Source organism: Stereum hirsutum (assembly GCF_000264905.1).
Source record: "Stereum hirsutum FP-91666 SS1 unplaced genomic scaffold STEHIscaffold_1, whole genome shotgun sequence".
NCBI classification, from domain to species: Eukaryota; Fungi; Basidiomycota; class Agaricomycetes; order Russulales; family Stereaceae; genus Stereum; species Stereum hirsutum.
The window spans coordinates 1,589,063-1,604,022 of record NW_006763131.1 but is presented as its reverse complement, the minus strand read 5'-3'; the positions used below and the strand labels follow the sequence as shown (position 1 = coordinate 1,604,022).

General features: G+C 53.1%; 5 protein-coding genes across 5 annotated transcripts; 3 read left to right on the top strand and 2 right to left on the bottom strand.

Annotated features, from left to right (window-relative positions):
• Positions 1-35: 35 nt before the first annotated feature.
• Positions 36-5,424, bottom strand: STEHIDRAFT_117263 (uncharacterized protein). Its single transcript, XM_007298656.1, has 24 exons — positions 5,167-5,424; positions 5,021-5,110; positions 4,941-4,955; positions 4,698-4,885; positions 4,488-4,632; positions 4,173-4,430; positions 4,036-4,109; positions 3,900-3,982; positions 3,665-3,847; positions 3,598-3,603; positions 3,335-3,525; positions 3,177-3,251; positions 3,076-3,105; positions 3,003-3,019; positions 2,820-2,941; positions 2,676-2,745; positions 2,491-2,599; positions 2,183-2,411; positions 2,091-2,114; positions 1,929-2,023; positions 1,794-1,866; positions 1,707-1,726; positions 1,571-1,644; positions 36-1,504 (listed from the first exon to the last, which is right to left on the bottom strand). The coding sequence occupies exons 1-24, from the start codon at positions 5,270-5,272 to the stop codon at positions 848-850; spliced, it is 2,934 nt and encodes a 977-aa protein (XP_007298718.1). The 5' UTR covers positions 5,273-5,424; the 3' UTR covers positions 36-847.
• Positions 5,425-6,693: 1,269 nt separating this feature from the next.
• STEHIDRAFT_89021 (uncharacterized protein) lies at positions 6,694-8,515 on the top strand. The gene is made up of 3 exons (XM_007298203.1): positions 6,694-6,826; positions 6,912-7,135; positions 7,210-8,515. Exons 1-3 carry the CDS (start codon positions 6,790-6,792, stop codon positions 7,966-7,968), a joined length of 1,020 nt encoding a protein of 339 aa, XP_007298265.1. The 5' UTR covers positions 6,694-6,789; the 3' UTR covers positions 7,969-8,515.
• Positions 8,516-8,861: 346 nt separating this feature from the next.
• Positions 8,862-10,611, top strand: STEHIDRAFT_106788 (uncharacterized protein; the record flags this gene model as incomplete). Its single annotated transcript, XM_007298655.1, has 4 exons — positions 8,862-9,490; positions 9,628-9,902; positions 10,209-10,327; positions 10,390-10,611. 4 exons carry the CDS (start codon positions 8,862-8,864, stop codon positions 10,609-10,611), a joined length of 1,245 nt encoding a protein of 414 aa, XP_007298717.1.
• A 620-nt stretch (positions 10,612-11,231) lies between these two features.
• On the bottom strand, positions 11,232-13,428 carry STEHIDRAFT_151533 (uncharacterized protein; the record flags this gene model as incomplete). The annotated part of the gene is made up of 15 exons (XM_007298654.1): positions 11,232-11,816; positions 11,884-11,956; positions 12,015-12,037; positions 12,104-12,259; positions 12,323-12,330; positions 12,396-12,447; positions 12,501-12,526; positions 12,586-12,708; positions 12,774-12,816; positions 12,877-12,961; positions 13,019-13,068; positions 13,119-13,171; positions 13,230-13,235; positions 13,309-13,328; positions 13,385-13,428. 15 exons carry the CDS (start codon positions 13,426-13,428, stop codon positions 11,232-11,234), a joined length of 1,347 nt encoding a protein of 448 aa, XP_007298716.1.
• A 448-nt stretch (positions 13,429-13,876) lies between these two features.
• On the top strand, positions 13,877-14,869 carry STEHIDRAFT_47225 (uncharacterized protein; the record flags this gene model as incomplete). The annotated part of the gene is made up of 3 exons (XM_007297984.1): positions 13,877-13,925; positions 13,994-14,253; positions 14,324-14,869. The coding sequence occupies 3 exons, from the start codon at positions 13,877-13,879 to the stop codon at positions 14,867-14,869; spliced, it is 855 nt and encodes a 284-aa protein (XP_007298046.1).
• Between the last annotated feature and the right edge of the window lie 91 nt (positions 14,870-14,960).

Here is a 14,960-nt window from a genome sequence, read left to right as displayed (position 1 = left end):
GAAGCCAACTCGAGGCGAAGGCGAAATAGGTGGATATTATATAGAGTACAGTACGAGTAATGATAAGCGAACACGACAGAACACTACATCGGCCTGTAACGCGGACGAAGAAGGAAGGGGAAAAAGCAAAGGCTGGCTAACGAAACGAGATGAAACGAAACGAAATAGAGGACCGAGATAACACTGAAGATGAGAAGACGAGAAATACAATGCGGGTCTGTGAAATTTGACATATGTACGTACATACATGCATGGGCACCCGGCAGACCGTGGCGGGGACGGGGACGAGGCGGCGACGGTGTCTCGGTGTGTGTGAGTGAGTCAGGAAGGAGGGGGGTGCGAGGTGAATGGCCGGGGCACGTACGTAGTATATACGATGGAAGGAAAGGTAAACTATGAGAACTCATAGGGAACGAAACATCAAACGGTCAAACATCATTGTGACGCTACGGAATCGAGAACGAGAGACTATGGCACCAGCAAAAAATGGAAGAGAGACCAAAGACAAAGACAGAAGAAGGGCACGTCTAGCATAGTATGCGGATAGTGACTCGCAGTCCCTTTCTGGAAGCTGGGTAAAACCAGATAGCACAAGGTCGAACGAACAGAAGACGATAGATGACAGTATACGTAGTAGTACTAATACAGAGTGATCAAATCATGAGACGTCAGCAATCGAACACAACACGCACTCGAGACGGGATGAAAAAGCAAAAAAGGAAGAGCGCAACCGACCATATATATGTTCTAGCAGTACAACTAAGCAAAGCAGCGCGTTCCAGGACCACAAAGCAGCTCAAGCCCACCTCTCTCAACCAGTAACCCAACGCATGCCTTCCTCCTCCCCTCAATGTGCCTGCGCATGCGTCGCAAAGTCCATCCCGAACGCCGTCTCCGGCGCAGACATCATCGGGCCCATCCAATAACCCGTCTGATCAAACGTGAACGGGATAGGCATCCCCGCCGATGCCGGGCTACTCGTATCGATAGACGAATGGGGCGAGGGCGTCGAGAGCGGTAATGAAGGCGTCGAACGCGTGAGCGAGCTCTGACCGGAGCCGAGATCAATACTGCCGTTCAGGTTCGGGTGTGCGTGCGCGTGTGCGTTATGGTTGTTGTTCGTGTTCGCGTTCACACCGTTCCTCTCGCCCTGTCTCGGCCACCACGCATATCCCGGCAGATAGCTCGTCGACGGCTCGACCCCCGGCAGCGCGATCCCCAACATCTGCGCCAAGACCGTGTGCGTCGTCGTCGGCTCCGGGCTGTCAGGCATCGCGACGTGAGAGCTCCGCTTCGTCAGCTCGTTGTACGCGTCCTGCTGCAGCATGTTCGAGTTCTCGCGGCTGAAGGCGTCCTCTGCTGTGCGTTTGTTGCGCGAGTCGGGACGGCCGTTGCCTGGGCCGGCGGTGGGGCCGGAGGTGTAGTAGTTAAGCAGGCCTGAGTCGATGTGGATTTTTGCGCCGTGGAGGAGGTCCCAGGCTCGTTTGGCGCTGGGCCAGATGACCTAGGTGGGAGAAGGAGAGATGGGTGAGCATTGGGAGTCAGGGAAGGCTGAGACCCATCTGCTTACTTCCATCTCTTTGAGGGCAGCGAGAGTTTGAGATAATGAGATGGAGGCTTGAACATTGGAGGGCCGCAGAGTCACTACGGATGAAACAGTTGTGAGTGGTCTATCCCGAAATGCGATGCAATGGTGTGTTCCTTACGAGTAACAATGTGCATGATCCTAGAGTGTCGAGACGTGTCGTGTTCAGGAACAAGGACAAGAGAAGGCTACAGTGACATAGACTCACCCAGCAGCAAACATGTGTTGCGTGATCATGAGAGCACCACGGCGCAGGGAGAAATGTTTCTGGTACACGCATACTATTCACGGGGAAAATTTAGCGAATGGTTTTGATAGAGAGAGAAAAGTAAGGACCACATACCGATCGAGGTAATCTTGGTCGCAGCGGCCTGGCATATATCAAACGACTTCAATGCTGCAGCGTCTGCTGATGGGGGCTTGCACTGCTTCGTTTCGCTGAAAAAAAATATTCGATGAGCTTCTTAACGGCCCATACAATCACACAGCCAAAAAAAACACACACCGACTAGCGGGCATCTTCGGAATACTGTTCCACATGACACATCATCAGTCTCTACATCGGCTCAAAAAACCGGAATAACAAAAGGAACTCACAAAGCTCTATGCAGCAACATCACCATATTCCAGTACGTCATATGCAGCTGCAATATATGCGGCGGCGGCACGTAACGCTTGCTCGTCGTATCATACGCTAAACACTCCGGCAGCTCCGTGTAGAACTTGTCTAGCCTCGTCTCGAGGTGTGCTAGAGCGCACTTCTTGGCGGCTATGGACGTCGGACGGATGGGATAGATGTTCTCGATGATGTCCCCGGCGATGTTGGCTGAGCGAGTATCGGGTGGTAAGTGGGAAGAGAAGAGGTTAGGAAGGAGTGGTTGTTGAGATGGATAGGAAAGACGTGCCTAATACGCTGGCTTGACGGAAGCATGCCATGACACGACCTGGGACTGGAGGGAATTCGTGGGATGCGGGGTCGATGGGATGAGGCTGCCATTCATCATCTGCGTCAATCTATGGGGACGCAGTCGTGTTCTGTCAACGACAATGTTCTACTGACAGCGGTACAATGAATGTGTATTGCACATACCTCGGGAAGAGGCGTATCGTGGTTCATTGACGGTATCAATGAAGGTCTGCCCATCCACACGGCCGTATACCTACATGGCACGAAAACGAACAATCGGTACTCTGTACGCTTGCTTCAGAGTCCCAAGACGGACGGACGACTCACTTGTCCGCCCTGTTGCATGCCCACCAGAGTTGCTTCCTGGCCTGCAACTCCTCAGGGGTAAATAGAGGTTTGTTACCGATTTTCCACTTGTCCGAGCCTCGATGAAGTCCGAGATCGTAAGCCTGCATAGGAACGGTATTGTTAAGGATGAATAGATGTGGGATGCATTCATGAAGTACAGACCATGCGAACGGCCATTCCTTTGATGCAACATCAGTGACGAGGATCATGGAATTGAGAAAACACAGAGACATACCGACATATAGCCAACCGTGCTCCGAGGACCCTGAGGAAATGATGCACAACGAATCAGTATCTACTAACGGAGAAGAAGCCAGACAGGATGAAGGATCATACCCAATCCGATCTCTCGCAAACCTAACAAAAGTAAGGCTTGACACGTTGACGGACGGGAGTAGTGGTAGATCCGATCTGAGGACGTTAAACAACAGGATCAGCATAACTCCGCGCGCTTGTGCCACGAGGAAGGAATTAATCGCATTGAACGAACGTACTCAACAGTTCCCGGGCCTGAACCATATAAAACAGGCCGGCTTCCCACATGTTACCGGATGGCGGTGGCGCTTCTTCCTCAGAGTACCGTGCCGCGATGGCGAACATGGAGAGCAATAGCAGGTTGGAGATATGAGGTTTACTCGGAGGGGATTTATCGCCAGTAGTGTTCTCGATGCCGACATCCGGATATCTAAGATTCGCAATTTCGATATCAGTTAGCGCTCAGGATCGTCGTGGAAGGTGTGGGGATGCGGGGACTTACGAGTGTCTACAAATAACCGAGCGACGTCAGAGAATGCTTGGATTAGTGAGATTGGAGAGAGGCTTACGAAGCCTTGTATTCCCGCCAGAACATTGCCTTGTGCACCACCGGGTATATCGGATGTACATATATGAAGTAGAGGTCGAGGAGGTGTCGTTGTACCTCCATTGAAGGCATCTCGACGGGGAAACTTTCCTCTGGTATGAATTGATTCTGTGCAGGTGGCCATATCCGAGCCATTGGGAATGTCCTATGACATGGTTAGTCAGGGTAATGAGACATCTGCGATTCGCTAGACATACCATATCCCACTTGCGTTTCGTTCGTCTGTACGCTCGTTTTGATACAGAAGGGCCAAACCACTGGCTAATCCGTGGTGCCGAACCTTCATAGAGCAATTTAGTCGTGGTCAGTACCATCTCAGAGCTTTATGCTCACCTGTTTGTTCTCGTCGAGAGATAATTGCCCCAGCATCGATGAGTTCTCTTCAGACTCCTCACTCTTATCCTCGTCTTCCAGTCGAATCATAAGTGTCGAGACAAAGCGAATTCGGATAATGCAAGTGAACTAGTTACCTGAGGCATGATCCAGTGTATACATGTGATCCCAGTCTGGTTGTGTGGGACCGTTTGAGTCTAGCTTACGTCTCTGTGATGGTGGTCCACTGGTAGCTGGTCCGGACGATGTCGGATAGGGAGCAAAAGGAGATGGGTGTTGTATGTGGTGCTGACTCGAGCTTGCATAGTTCTCGGGCGCTACCCGGTCGACGATGGCGTACCGGGACGAAAGGCGGTCCTGCCATTCGAGAGTGGGACTCACGAGCATTGAATTATCTGATATATATACACGTTAGCACTTGGGGATAGAATACGCAGTCAAACGATACACACTCGATGATACTATTTCACGCGATACCCGAGACTGCCGTCGAGGGCGAGACGTGTCTCTTACTGCTTTCGGTGCGCTGTTGAGGATAGAAGCAAAGAAGTCTTCTTTCGTTACAGCGACTGAGTGATTCTGACGCCCTGTTGGTCCCTAAATGCATGGTTTGCGTTGGCCGCGGGCCTGATGGAAAAACAAAATGACAAAGAGGGACGTACAAATGGACCGACATCAACGCGGGTGAGGATATCGTTTGCGAGGTTGTCTTTTCGTAGATTCTGTATGAGGTTCTTGACTTCGGGAGAGGGAGAAGCAAGTATGGCGCCGAGCACAGATTCGACCTGGTGCCACCGTTGTTCTATGGCATGGATGTAACCCTTTGGGGGACCTCTTTTATAGCTTGGACCTAGACACAAGACGTAAAAAAGGAGACGACCTGATAGCATGCTCGCCATGCGTACCTAAATATGTGCAGGCTGCCAGCGACAAATTCGGTCATTCGGCTTTGAAATCTCCAGGTAACCGGAGTCAAGGCACTTACCGACACCAGTAGCCGCACAACTCCTGCACTGTTCGTTGTCCCCATCGTCACGTTCGCATTTACTCTTCGTCTTTCTACACTGGTCGCAGGCTACACACGAGTCGTCAGTCCTGTCAAGGTCCTGTGGTGTGCTTTGCCGCTCGCACCTCTGCTACTCCTTTTCCTATTAGATGCAGCGTCGGCCTGACTGGCATTAGCTTGTTCGTCGTCAGAAGGGTCGTCAGATGGAGGGCGTGATTGTTCGGCAGGCATGAGTGTAGTCCAAGGAATGTAGACTGGAATCGGAGATGGTGGTGGTTGAGGAGAAAGTTGCGAGGGGTCCGGTAAGCAAGGAGCCCGATCCTTTTGGACAAGATGTCTACTGAATAGGAGGGGTCTGGCGCTGGGTCAAAGGCGCGCAAGAGCGCAGGGAATCAAGAAAGCCAAAGCAAGGGAAAAGGATGAGAAGAAGAAGAGGAAAGCAGACGCAAACGATTTTCGTTATATATGCAGGACGGAGTCGAAGCCAGATGCAAGTCAACGTCGAGTCCGATCTCCGTCGAAGGATAATGCCCTCGGCATTCCGCGCCGTCGCGAGCGCCACCTTGTCGGACCCATTCCTTCTTCGCGGATTGGCCACGGCCATGTTCGGACCCGATTGGTGCATTTTCGAATTCCCCGTTTGTGCCCGCTTCGTCATACATGTAGATCGCATTCGCCGGGTTGGCTTGGTGTGCTATAAACTGCATTCATGTAAAGGTCTGTCTACTCTACAAAGGATCACCCGCAGCACTATATACAACGAAACAGTTCGGGAAGCACTCGGAACGCCACAACGGCGTTCCCGAAAATCCTACAGTATACGTACTTGCAGCAGCATTTTAATCTCGATGAGATCAATTGAGCGACCGCTTACACGCGAGAACATCCAGACACAAGATTGCTGTCTCCCGAGAGAGTGATCTGCTACGCCAGGTACGACTTTTCCCGTACTTGGAACGACAAATGAAAGCCCCCTACGACGAGATCGGAAGGACACGGGACCAAGGGTATGATGGCATAACACTATTCTGAGAGGCCCATAGCTTCATCGTGAGGTCTAGGTGGGGTATCGGAGTGATACGTAGCCAACAAAATTGAATTTTTTCTTCGAAAAAACGGAATTAATTTCGTATGGAAAGCAGGCGAACGGAGTGGCGTGACGGAGTACGAGAACGGGACAAGAGAGTCTAGATTTGATTTCGTACGCCAATGCTTTAGGAGACACAGGAAACACCATGAGGGTACTTTCGCAGCGCCTAGCACGAAGACGCAGCGCTCCGAAGAAAGAAATGGAGGAGACGTAGAGAGCAGTGAGACGTGATGCCGAGGATTTCAGACCGCAGGATGACATCTTCAGCGTCTGGAGTTCAATAGCCAGAATCAAAGTCGATGAACACGGTGAAGCATATGCCATTGCCAGCGTCAAGGCGTCAGTTGTGAGCATCTTTGAGACAGCCAGCATGCACGCTTGGTGTCAAACCTGAATTGGGGTCACGACACTGGACGACGCGGTACGCTTGGGTGCGGAGAGGCCAGAGAAGGAACGATGAACGGGCGGTTCCGGAGGAGTCATGGCTGACGAGAGCGTGTGGCCGGCCGTCGCCGCGTGGCCCGCCCCCTCAGCCTGCGCGACCCCAGCGCCGCCGTTTCTCACTCACACCCACTCCATTTCTCATCGACATCCCCTCGCCGTCCGCCCCATCCTCCTCCACCCCTCCGCCGTCCTCTCCCCCGTTTCCTCCTTCCTCATGCCTTCCGACTCTCCCGCTGCTAACCGTGACTCTGGTCCGTCTTTTTTTCACTTCGAATCTGATCTTCATCCTGACTGATCAAATCACCGATTTTTTTCTCCCCGCATCGTTCCTCACAGCGTCCCCACACCAGTCTCGGTCGCCTTCGCCTGCTGGTCAAGACGTTCTTACTCTCAGAGCTCTTGTCAGCACCAAGGACGCCGGCGTCATCATCGGAAAGGCTGGCAAAAATGTTGCCGACCTCCGTGACCAGACCGGCGTCAAGGCTGGCGTCAGCAAGGTCATCCCTGGCGTACACGAGCGTGTCCTCACCGTCACCGGAGCTGTTGACAGCGTAGCCAAGGTGCGTTTGTCGGTTTTCAGCCTTCCAATCATTCGTTATACATGCTTACTCATCCCGTATTCGGTTCCCAATAGGCCTACGCTCTCATCATCGCTCAGCTCGTGGAAGCCAACCCCGCTTCTCCTTCCGTCTCTTCCTCTTCCGGATCCCACACCTCCATCCGTCTCCTCATCTCGCACAACCTCATGGGCACCATCATCGGCCGCAACGGTCTCAAAATCAAGGCCATTCAAGATGGATCCGGTGCACGCATGGTCGCTTCCAAGGACATGCTCCCTCAGTCCACCGAACGTGTTGTCGATGTCCAGGGCTCCCCCGAGTCCATCGGCCGTGCCATCGAGGAGATTGGTCGCTGTCTGTTGGAGGACTGGGAAAGGGGTCTAGGCACAGTGCTCTACCATCCCGGTGTCGCCGACGAGCGCTCCGGTGGCAGCATGGGTGGTGCCGGCCGCCGCGCGCACAACTACTCCGGGAGTTACAGTGGCCGTCGGTCGAACGCCGGAGAGATGAGCACTCGCGCCACCAGCCCCCCTTCGCCCGAATCTCCCTCGCAGGCAGCCAACCTGCGCACCCAGAACATCTCCATCCCCTCTGACATGGTCGGTTGTATCATCGGTCGCGGAGGCACCAAAATTACCGAGATTAGGCGTCTCTCCGGCTCAAAGATCTCTATCGCTAAGGCCCCCCACGACGAGACCGGAGAGAGGATGTTCACTATCGTCGGCACGCCGGAAGCGAACGAGAAGGCGCTCTTCTTGCTCTACAACCAGCTTGAGAGCGAGAAGGAGAGGCGTGTTGGGAAGGAACAGCAGCAGGACCAAGACGAGGACTAAGCGCCTCGTCGAAGGTCTAGGTCGGGCACATCCCATCACCTCCCCGTTTTCTTTTTTGGGCATTCGTGTGTTTATTATTAGCCTCGTCTGAGAGGGTTCTCTGTCACGGGTTTGACCACTCGAATTAGTGCTTGTCGCTATCTACATGTATCGCTCCCTCTCTTCGTTGCTCCTGCACGCTTTCTATTATCTTCGCTGCGCCGCCCAAGGCAAGGCCTTGATGGACTCTACTTTGCCCCTATCCCATGCCTCGACCTTCCCACCCCTTTCCCCTCCAAATCCTTTCCCCTCCAAATCCTTTCTTGATCCTCAAAACCGAAAACCCCCTTTCAATCCATGTATCTCCTCTTCCCTCGTAGAAGCCATCGTATGCGCTCCGAGTTGTCACCCATGAGTACCTCGCTTCGCACCCTCTTGACCGGTCCCTGACACTTACCGACATCTTGCTTGTCTCGACCCACTCGAATCCCGATCCCACCTCTCCTCTTTTTACTTTCGCCTCTTCCTTCTGAGTGTCATCTCGTTGCCTCCCTGCCCTATCTTGCCCTGCCCTGCCGTGCCCCCCTTCTTACCGTACTGCTTTCGTGCAATCTGCTTACTGCAAACGCTCTTACCTCGTGTGTACAAAAACAAAAAAGTATGCATATGTTCTCGAGTACTCGGTGTATGCTTTTTTCCCCCTGCCAATCAGTGAATCGCGATCGCGGCGAATGTAATAGGGTGAGAACAACGGGACGATGGCGCCGAACAAGAGTGAACCTAAACGTGATCGTGGCCGCCAATCACATGGTCGTGCGCGACTTGTATTTTTTGGAGGGAGCGCGCGACGCGCCGGGTTCAGAGTTCTGTTACCGAACAAGTGACGAACGAACTCGGACTCTCTTCCTTGTGTTATGCATCCTCAAAATTTCCACGGGCTGCCTGCTCGTCCAAATCTCCCACCCAATCCAATTACAAATGCCGTCCATAATCCTAATCCTAATCCTACGCCCGTCGTGACCACTAGAACTCAAACTCAGGCCGTACCCGTACCGAACCTCTTTGCCAACCCGTACGCCCAGCAGCCGTCCCCGCATTACGCTCAGGCGTACGCGCAGTACTACAACAATCAGAATCCTGCGCAGAATAATGCTCAAGGATATGCTTATTCTGCCGCTTATAATCCTTCCGCTTCGAGTTCTTTCCAAAACCAAAACCAAAACCAAAACCAGGCGGTTGCGGGCCCGTCTTCTGGGTATGGACATAATGCGTTTCGGAACAATGTAGGTTCAGGTGCGGGCAGAGGAGCAAGAGGGACTGGACAACAGCATCACCACCAACAACAGCGCCCACAACACCAACAGCAGCAGCAGACGAACTGGTTCAGTCCGGGCGGTGCGAGGTGCAAGCATCCGGGATGTATGTTCGCGGGCTCGGCGAAGGCGGTGGAGATACATATGATGGATCGACATTTGATTTATCCGCCTGGGTGGGATAAGAAGAAGAGGAGGGACGAGTGGGATGCGGATCCGAGTTTGAAAGGGTGCGTGTTTTTTCTTTTTTGGAACCTATCTGTTCTATTCTATTATATACGTCTTTGCTCCGTCGTACGATGTTATCTTGCGACGGTCGGTGAGTTCGTGTTGACTGACATCCCTATGATGTGGATCTTGAATGTAGGAAACCAGTTTTCATCCAGGGAACGAGCATCAACCTCAACGACCCCGAGAACCTCGAGAAATGGATCGAAGAGCGTAAAAAACGGTGGCCTACGGCCGCGCGCGTGGATGAGAAGAAACGCAAGTTGGACGAGGCTATCGCGCGGGGACAGTTGCATCCTGACGATCCCGCACTGCGAGGACAGAAGAGACGGAGAGTGGAGGGAGAGAGCGGTGATGGAGGCGAGCGTGGTGGATTTCGTGGTGGGACGAGTGATGGTGGATGTACGATTGGAGGTACTATCTCCTCAGGGACTTCAACGTGACCATGCTCTGTCTCGTCCTCGGAAGACCCGATGTCCGCAACGAGTCCAGTGGGTGCCTTGGAGGATACAGCTTCGGGCGGACCATCGTCTGAATCCGACTGAGTACTCGAGGACTCTCCGTCTGAATGGGCCTCCTCCTTTGATTTGGCGTGACTCGAAGACATAGCCTGTTGCACACCACCTCGCCCATGTCCCCGCCCCGTCCCTCTTCCCCGCTCCGATCCCCTCCCACGGCCCCTTCCCCTTCCTCTTTCTCTGCCATAACCCCTATCAACAGCAGCCAAGGTTCCACGACATGAAGACGCCGCAATCACACCTGCACGCAAACCCGCCCCACCACAGCCCAAAAAACCACCACGAAACCCATTCGGGACGCATCCTTCCCTCCTCCGTAACGTAAGTCTTCACTAGCCTGTTGCATCGCCAAATCTATCCGATTCACTTATGTCAACTCTCAGCTCCTACTCCCAGAAATCCGGATGACGGTCTCTAATCTCTCGCAGGCGATCCATTTCTTGGTCACCAACGATTTCTTGGAAAACGTAGAGCTGAAACCTGGGCAGGCGGAGGAGAAGATGATAGAGGTCGTCGATGAGCAGAAGGACGATTCGAAACAGAGAGAGTCGCTTGTTCCAGAAGAGTCGTCGGGCGATGGTCTCAATGCCGTCCCTCTTGTGTAGGTTCTGGCTTATACGGATACTGCATGTCTTTCCAGAAATACTGTTCATTTTATTACTGTATCTGAACACGGTCGAGCTCAGGCTGCTACAGAACTGGTGTCAAGATCATATTTCTCTGAAAAGAATTTGGAATACAGTCGATAGCCTTCAGAGTGGTAATAGAAGTGTATACATCTTTAACCAGCCCCGGTACAGTGCCACCTCGCTCGCTCGACAGACTTGCGAATTATGTTTGATTCAAGCTCGCGTCGAATACACGACCACAGCGTCGGAAGGTACTTTTACATTATAAACACGGCTGAACGAACGAAGGATGATACATACACAGTTTACTTACACTATAGTATATGCTATGGGTATGGATATGGATATGAATACGAATACAACAGGCAGGGATACAACCAAGAATTATCATCATGTAAAGACCGTATGCGGGTGAGGACGGCTCGGAGAACGGAGAACAGAGAAAACGAGACAACGACGAAAGGATCTATGTGATGATGCGACGGGACAGGGAAAAAAACTCAACCAGACCAGGACGAACAGCTTGAACCACTTCACTCCCTCCCACTCAACGACACGATACACCCCTCAGCCACACCCACCCGTCCCGTCCCTCCTCAAATCGCATCGCTCATCTTCTCCACATCGACCCTAATCCCATCCACCGCCCCACCCAACCCAATCCCCAAACTCATCTCAACAGCCCTAAACGCCGCCTCATCCTCCATCTCCTGCTCCCTCTCCTTCTTACTCTTACTCCTCGTCTGATACCTCAACTCATCCGCCACATCCAGCTCCATCTCCATCGCGTTCTCGCCCACCCCGCCCATGCCCCCCTCCGGGCCACTATAAATCGCACGCTCATACCCATGTCCGTGTCCGTGTCCGTGTCCTAGACTGGATGCGGTCCTAGTCGTAGTCGTCACACCAACATTAACGCTCCCAATGGTAGTAAGCATCACCCCCGAATTGATCGTCGTCGTCTTCGCGCGGGGATGCGACCTCACGAGATTCGAAGTCGGCGAACCGAGGTTACCGCGCGAGCCGTGCGAGGTGAGTCCGCGGGGAGGACTTCCACCAGAATTGTTGCTGTCGGCGCGGAAACGGAGGCCGAAGATCCGGTTGGGAGAGGTGGTGAAGGCGGGGATGGTGCCTTCGGAGTGGGGGATCGTTTCGGCGCCTCGTTCGCGGAGATCGAGGATCTAAGTGTGGAAAGATGTGTGGGTAGGGGAGACGGAAGGTGGGAGTGGGGTAGATGGAGGGACTTACGAGACGGCAGGCGAGGACAGGGCTGAGCATGACGCTGAGAGGGATGTTGATGGCTGAGATGACTTGACGAGGCCTAAACACAAGCTCATGAGATATTGTTCATGGGTGCGAGAAAGGGATCATGAACGAACTGTAGGTAGAAGATACCGTTGATCTGATGGGTAAATACGTTAACGTTGAGAAACAGATAGGCATTAATGATGATAGCGTAGCGGCTTACCAGGTTGGCGATTGAGATCAAGAGATAGTAGAAGACGCCCTCACGAAGGAAAGTCTGGATGAGACGGCTGCTCGGGCCTCCATTACGACGGCGGATCTGGATGGCCTTCCAAACGGTCATGGAGGTGACGACGGTGTCGAAGAGCAGAGGCGCGATCTGCGCGAATAATGTAGCGTGGTCAATGAACGGTAACAAGTCGTGAGGTACGACAAAACGTACGAAGAAACCTAGAAGATCGAGAAGTTGAATCAGACACAGGAAGAGATAGCGATAGCGAACAGAGTAAGCATACCAAGGAGATGTGCAGAGTGTGGCTTCGACTCGGGGAAGCATGGTCCAAGTTGCTATTATAATAACATTACACAATATATCCACGACCATAAGGATGAAGACTTACGAATGGTGGAGTAACAAACTGAAGAACTTGATATGGACCAACATTAACATGGCATACAAAGAGGTAATTCACACGAGCAACTCACCGAGCATCTGCGAAGTATCGACATAGAGTTGGTACGCAATGACGCCGCCAAGAGCCATGCAGAGCAGGCCTAAAACGAGCCTGCTCCGATTGAAGAAGGCATAGGTGCGGATGAGGAGGACGGCTGAAGCAGGAGATATATACTGTCAACGGCGCGCATCGCCGGTGTGACATGGTAGAAAAACGTACATTCCGACCCAGCCTGGTTCCAGAGTGCCAGAGCCACTGGGATCTATGAGACTCGGGTTGAGTTGGGGACATAAGGGTGTATATGCATAGTAAGCGGCCCGACCTTATATATCCTCTCACATTCATCCCACGTATGGTCCATGACGAAGCAATAGAGAAGGTAAGGGACCGTAGCTATGACCCAATACCTAGTAAGGATGGGTCAGGGTAGCCCGCGGGACACATACGACGAGAGAACAAGTCACCTGCAAAAGAGGTAGGCGCATTTGACGGGTGTGATGGACGTTCTCCAGATCTAGAGAGGATATAAGTATGCATATGGCGGGCGAGAACGTTCATACTTACGAAACGGTATTCTCGAGGGAGACTGATGACCCAATCCCATATGACGACGGCGTCTGGAAAAAACGGAGTTAGCATCTGACCTGGGCGGGATGCATAGGAAAAAAGACGTACACATCGCTACAGAACAAGATTTAGTACAGTGTTATCCAGAAACAAACGGCGTGTATGCGTAGAAAAGTTTCTATCTTACCGCAGAAGTAAACTTGCGTGCTATGAGAACCCGGTGAGCAAACGAACCACGACAGGTAACACGAGAAAGCGCATACACGAAGATGAAATGTTGCGCGGTCTCGAGAGTATCTTGAACCATGGCGGGCGGCGTGCGATGTGCAGACTGACGGTGGGCGTCGAGAGCAAAGGCCTGGGGGAAGAAGCAGTCGGCGTGCAGTTCACTTTTCAACTTCTATGGAGCCGTTCTTGCTCGCCACGCGAGGCATCCGTGTCAGCCTGGACCGCGAGCAGATCGGGAATAAAGTCGAGCGTGCATCTGTCAGAAAGCGGGAAGCAATGACGGAACAGATTGTGAGCATGAAGTTTCGGGAGTGAAACCGTGTGGCGAAGGACGTGCGACAGAGACGCGGAGATGATCAGCGGTGAAGAACGAATGCAAGAACGATTTCATTCTCCGCCTCCGACAGCCACGCACGGTGTGCGCGGCCGGAATCGGCCCGGACCCAGCATCTGGCCCCTGTGGCAACTGCATCTGGCCACCACGCAACGAACAAGCTGCGGCTGCTCTCTTGCTGCTCTCAACCACGATGCCCAATGTACTCCTGAACATCCCCCCAGAGATCCTTCTCTACATCTGTACGTAACCATTCCTCTATATCTTCCACAGAACACACTCACAATATAATTAATTCCGAACGCACCAGTCTCCTTCCTCGATATCCCTGATCTCGCCGCGCTCTCCAAACTACACCCCTACTTCTCCCTCCTCACCTCCGACCCCCTCCTCCACCGCACCCGTCTCCTCGTCGTCGCCCCCTCCCGCGTCTCGCATGCCCTATTCGCCCTCGGACCACAAGGGCTTCCTCTCCGCCCCACAGTCGCCGATCTCGTCCATTGGGGCGTCATGAAGGGCTTCAACATCGAGCGAAGATGGAGGATGGGGCTTTATTTCTATTCACCTCTCGTTCGTGACTCTATCTCCCATACAACGCACCCATGTCGTTTCTCGTCGTAATTCATTTGTTATTTGACAGTCCGTCATCAACTACGAATCCTCCGTCCGTCTCCAGCGCCGTCACGCCTCCAACATAGTCTCCTCCAACCTCCGTCGCCGTACCACCAGCCCCGGTCCCAACATCCTCAAATCCCTCCACATCACACACATCTACCCCGACGTCGAGTCCTCCTCGCCCTCCGTCTCGCGCTCCCTCCTCCCCGTCATGCGTCAGCTCAAGTGGTCCCTCAAGCGCGACACGCTCGCGAGGATTGTTAGGAGCCAGAGCGGAGTGCACGGAGATGGGCCAGGGAAGGAACTGGGCAGTCTCGGAGCGGTGGGCAAGTGGATCGAGAGCAGGAGCGGGACTATATTGGCGGGTGAGTCTGAGAGGATTCGACTTGCGATACCTGGTCCGTTTAGGAGCAGGTTGTGGACGTGGACGAAATCGCTACTCGCCTTCCAAAACGGGGTAATTTGCATCTCCCACGCTGCCCGTTCCAGAGCTCGGCAAACAGTAGTGGCGCGGTTCCCGACGTCATACCCATCTCTTGCTCGTGTCTCAGACTCTCACTGCAAAGCTTAAGACGACTCCTTCACTAAACCTTTTTTGAAGTTCATCGACGCTGCGTACCACGACTTTCTTCCCATCTCTTTCTTGTTTCTCGTAGAATGTC

Bases quoted from the DNA above. Each gene is read 5' to 3' on its own strand.
- STEHIDRAFT_117263 (XM_007298656.1), bottom strand. From the start codon at position 5,272: ATGCCTGCCGAACAATCACGCCCTCCATCTGACGACCCTTCTGACGAC. The intron at 3,983-4,035 runs GTGAGCATAAAG...TGCTCTATGAAG, and splicing joins CTCTCGACGAGAACAAACAG to GTTCGGCACCACGGATTAGC. The intron at 2,600-2,675 runs GTATGTGCAATA...GCGTCCCCATAG, and splicing joins ACGATACGCCTCTTCCCGAG to ATTGACGCAGATGATGAATG.
- STEHIDRAFT_89021 (XM_007298203.1), top strand. From the start codon at position 6,790: ATGCCTTCCGACTCTCCCGCTGCTAACCGTGACTCTG. The intron at 6,827-6,911 runs GTCCGTCTTTTT...CGTTCCTCACAG, and splicing joins CGCTGCTAACCGTGACTCTG to CGTCCCCACACCAGTCTCGG. The intron at 7,136-7,209 runs GTGCGTTTGTCG...GGTTCCCAATAG, and splicing joins CTGTTGACAGCGTAGCCAAG to GCCTACGCTCTCATCATCGC.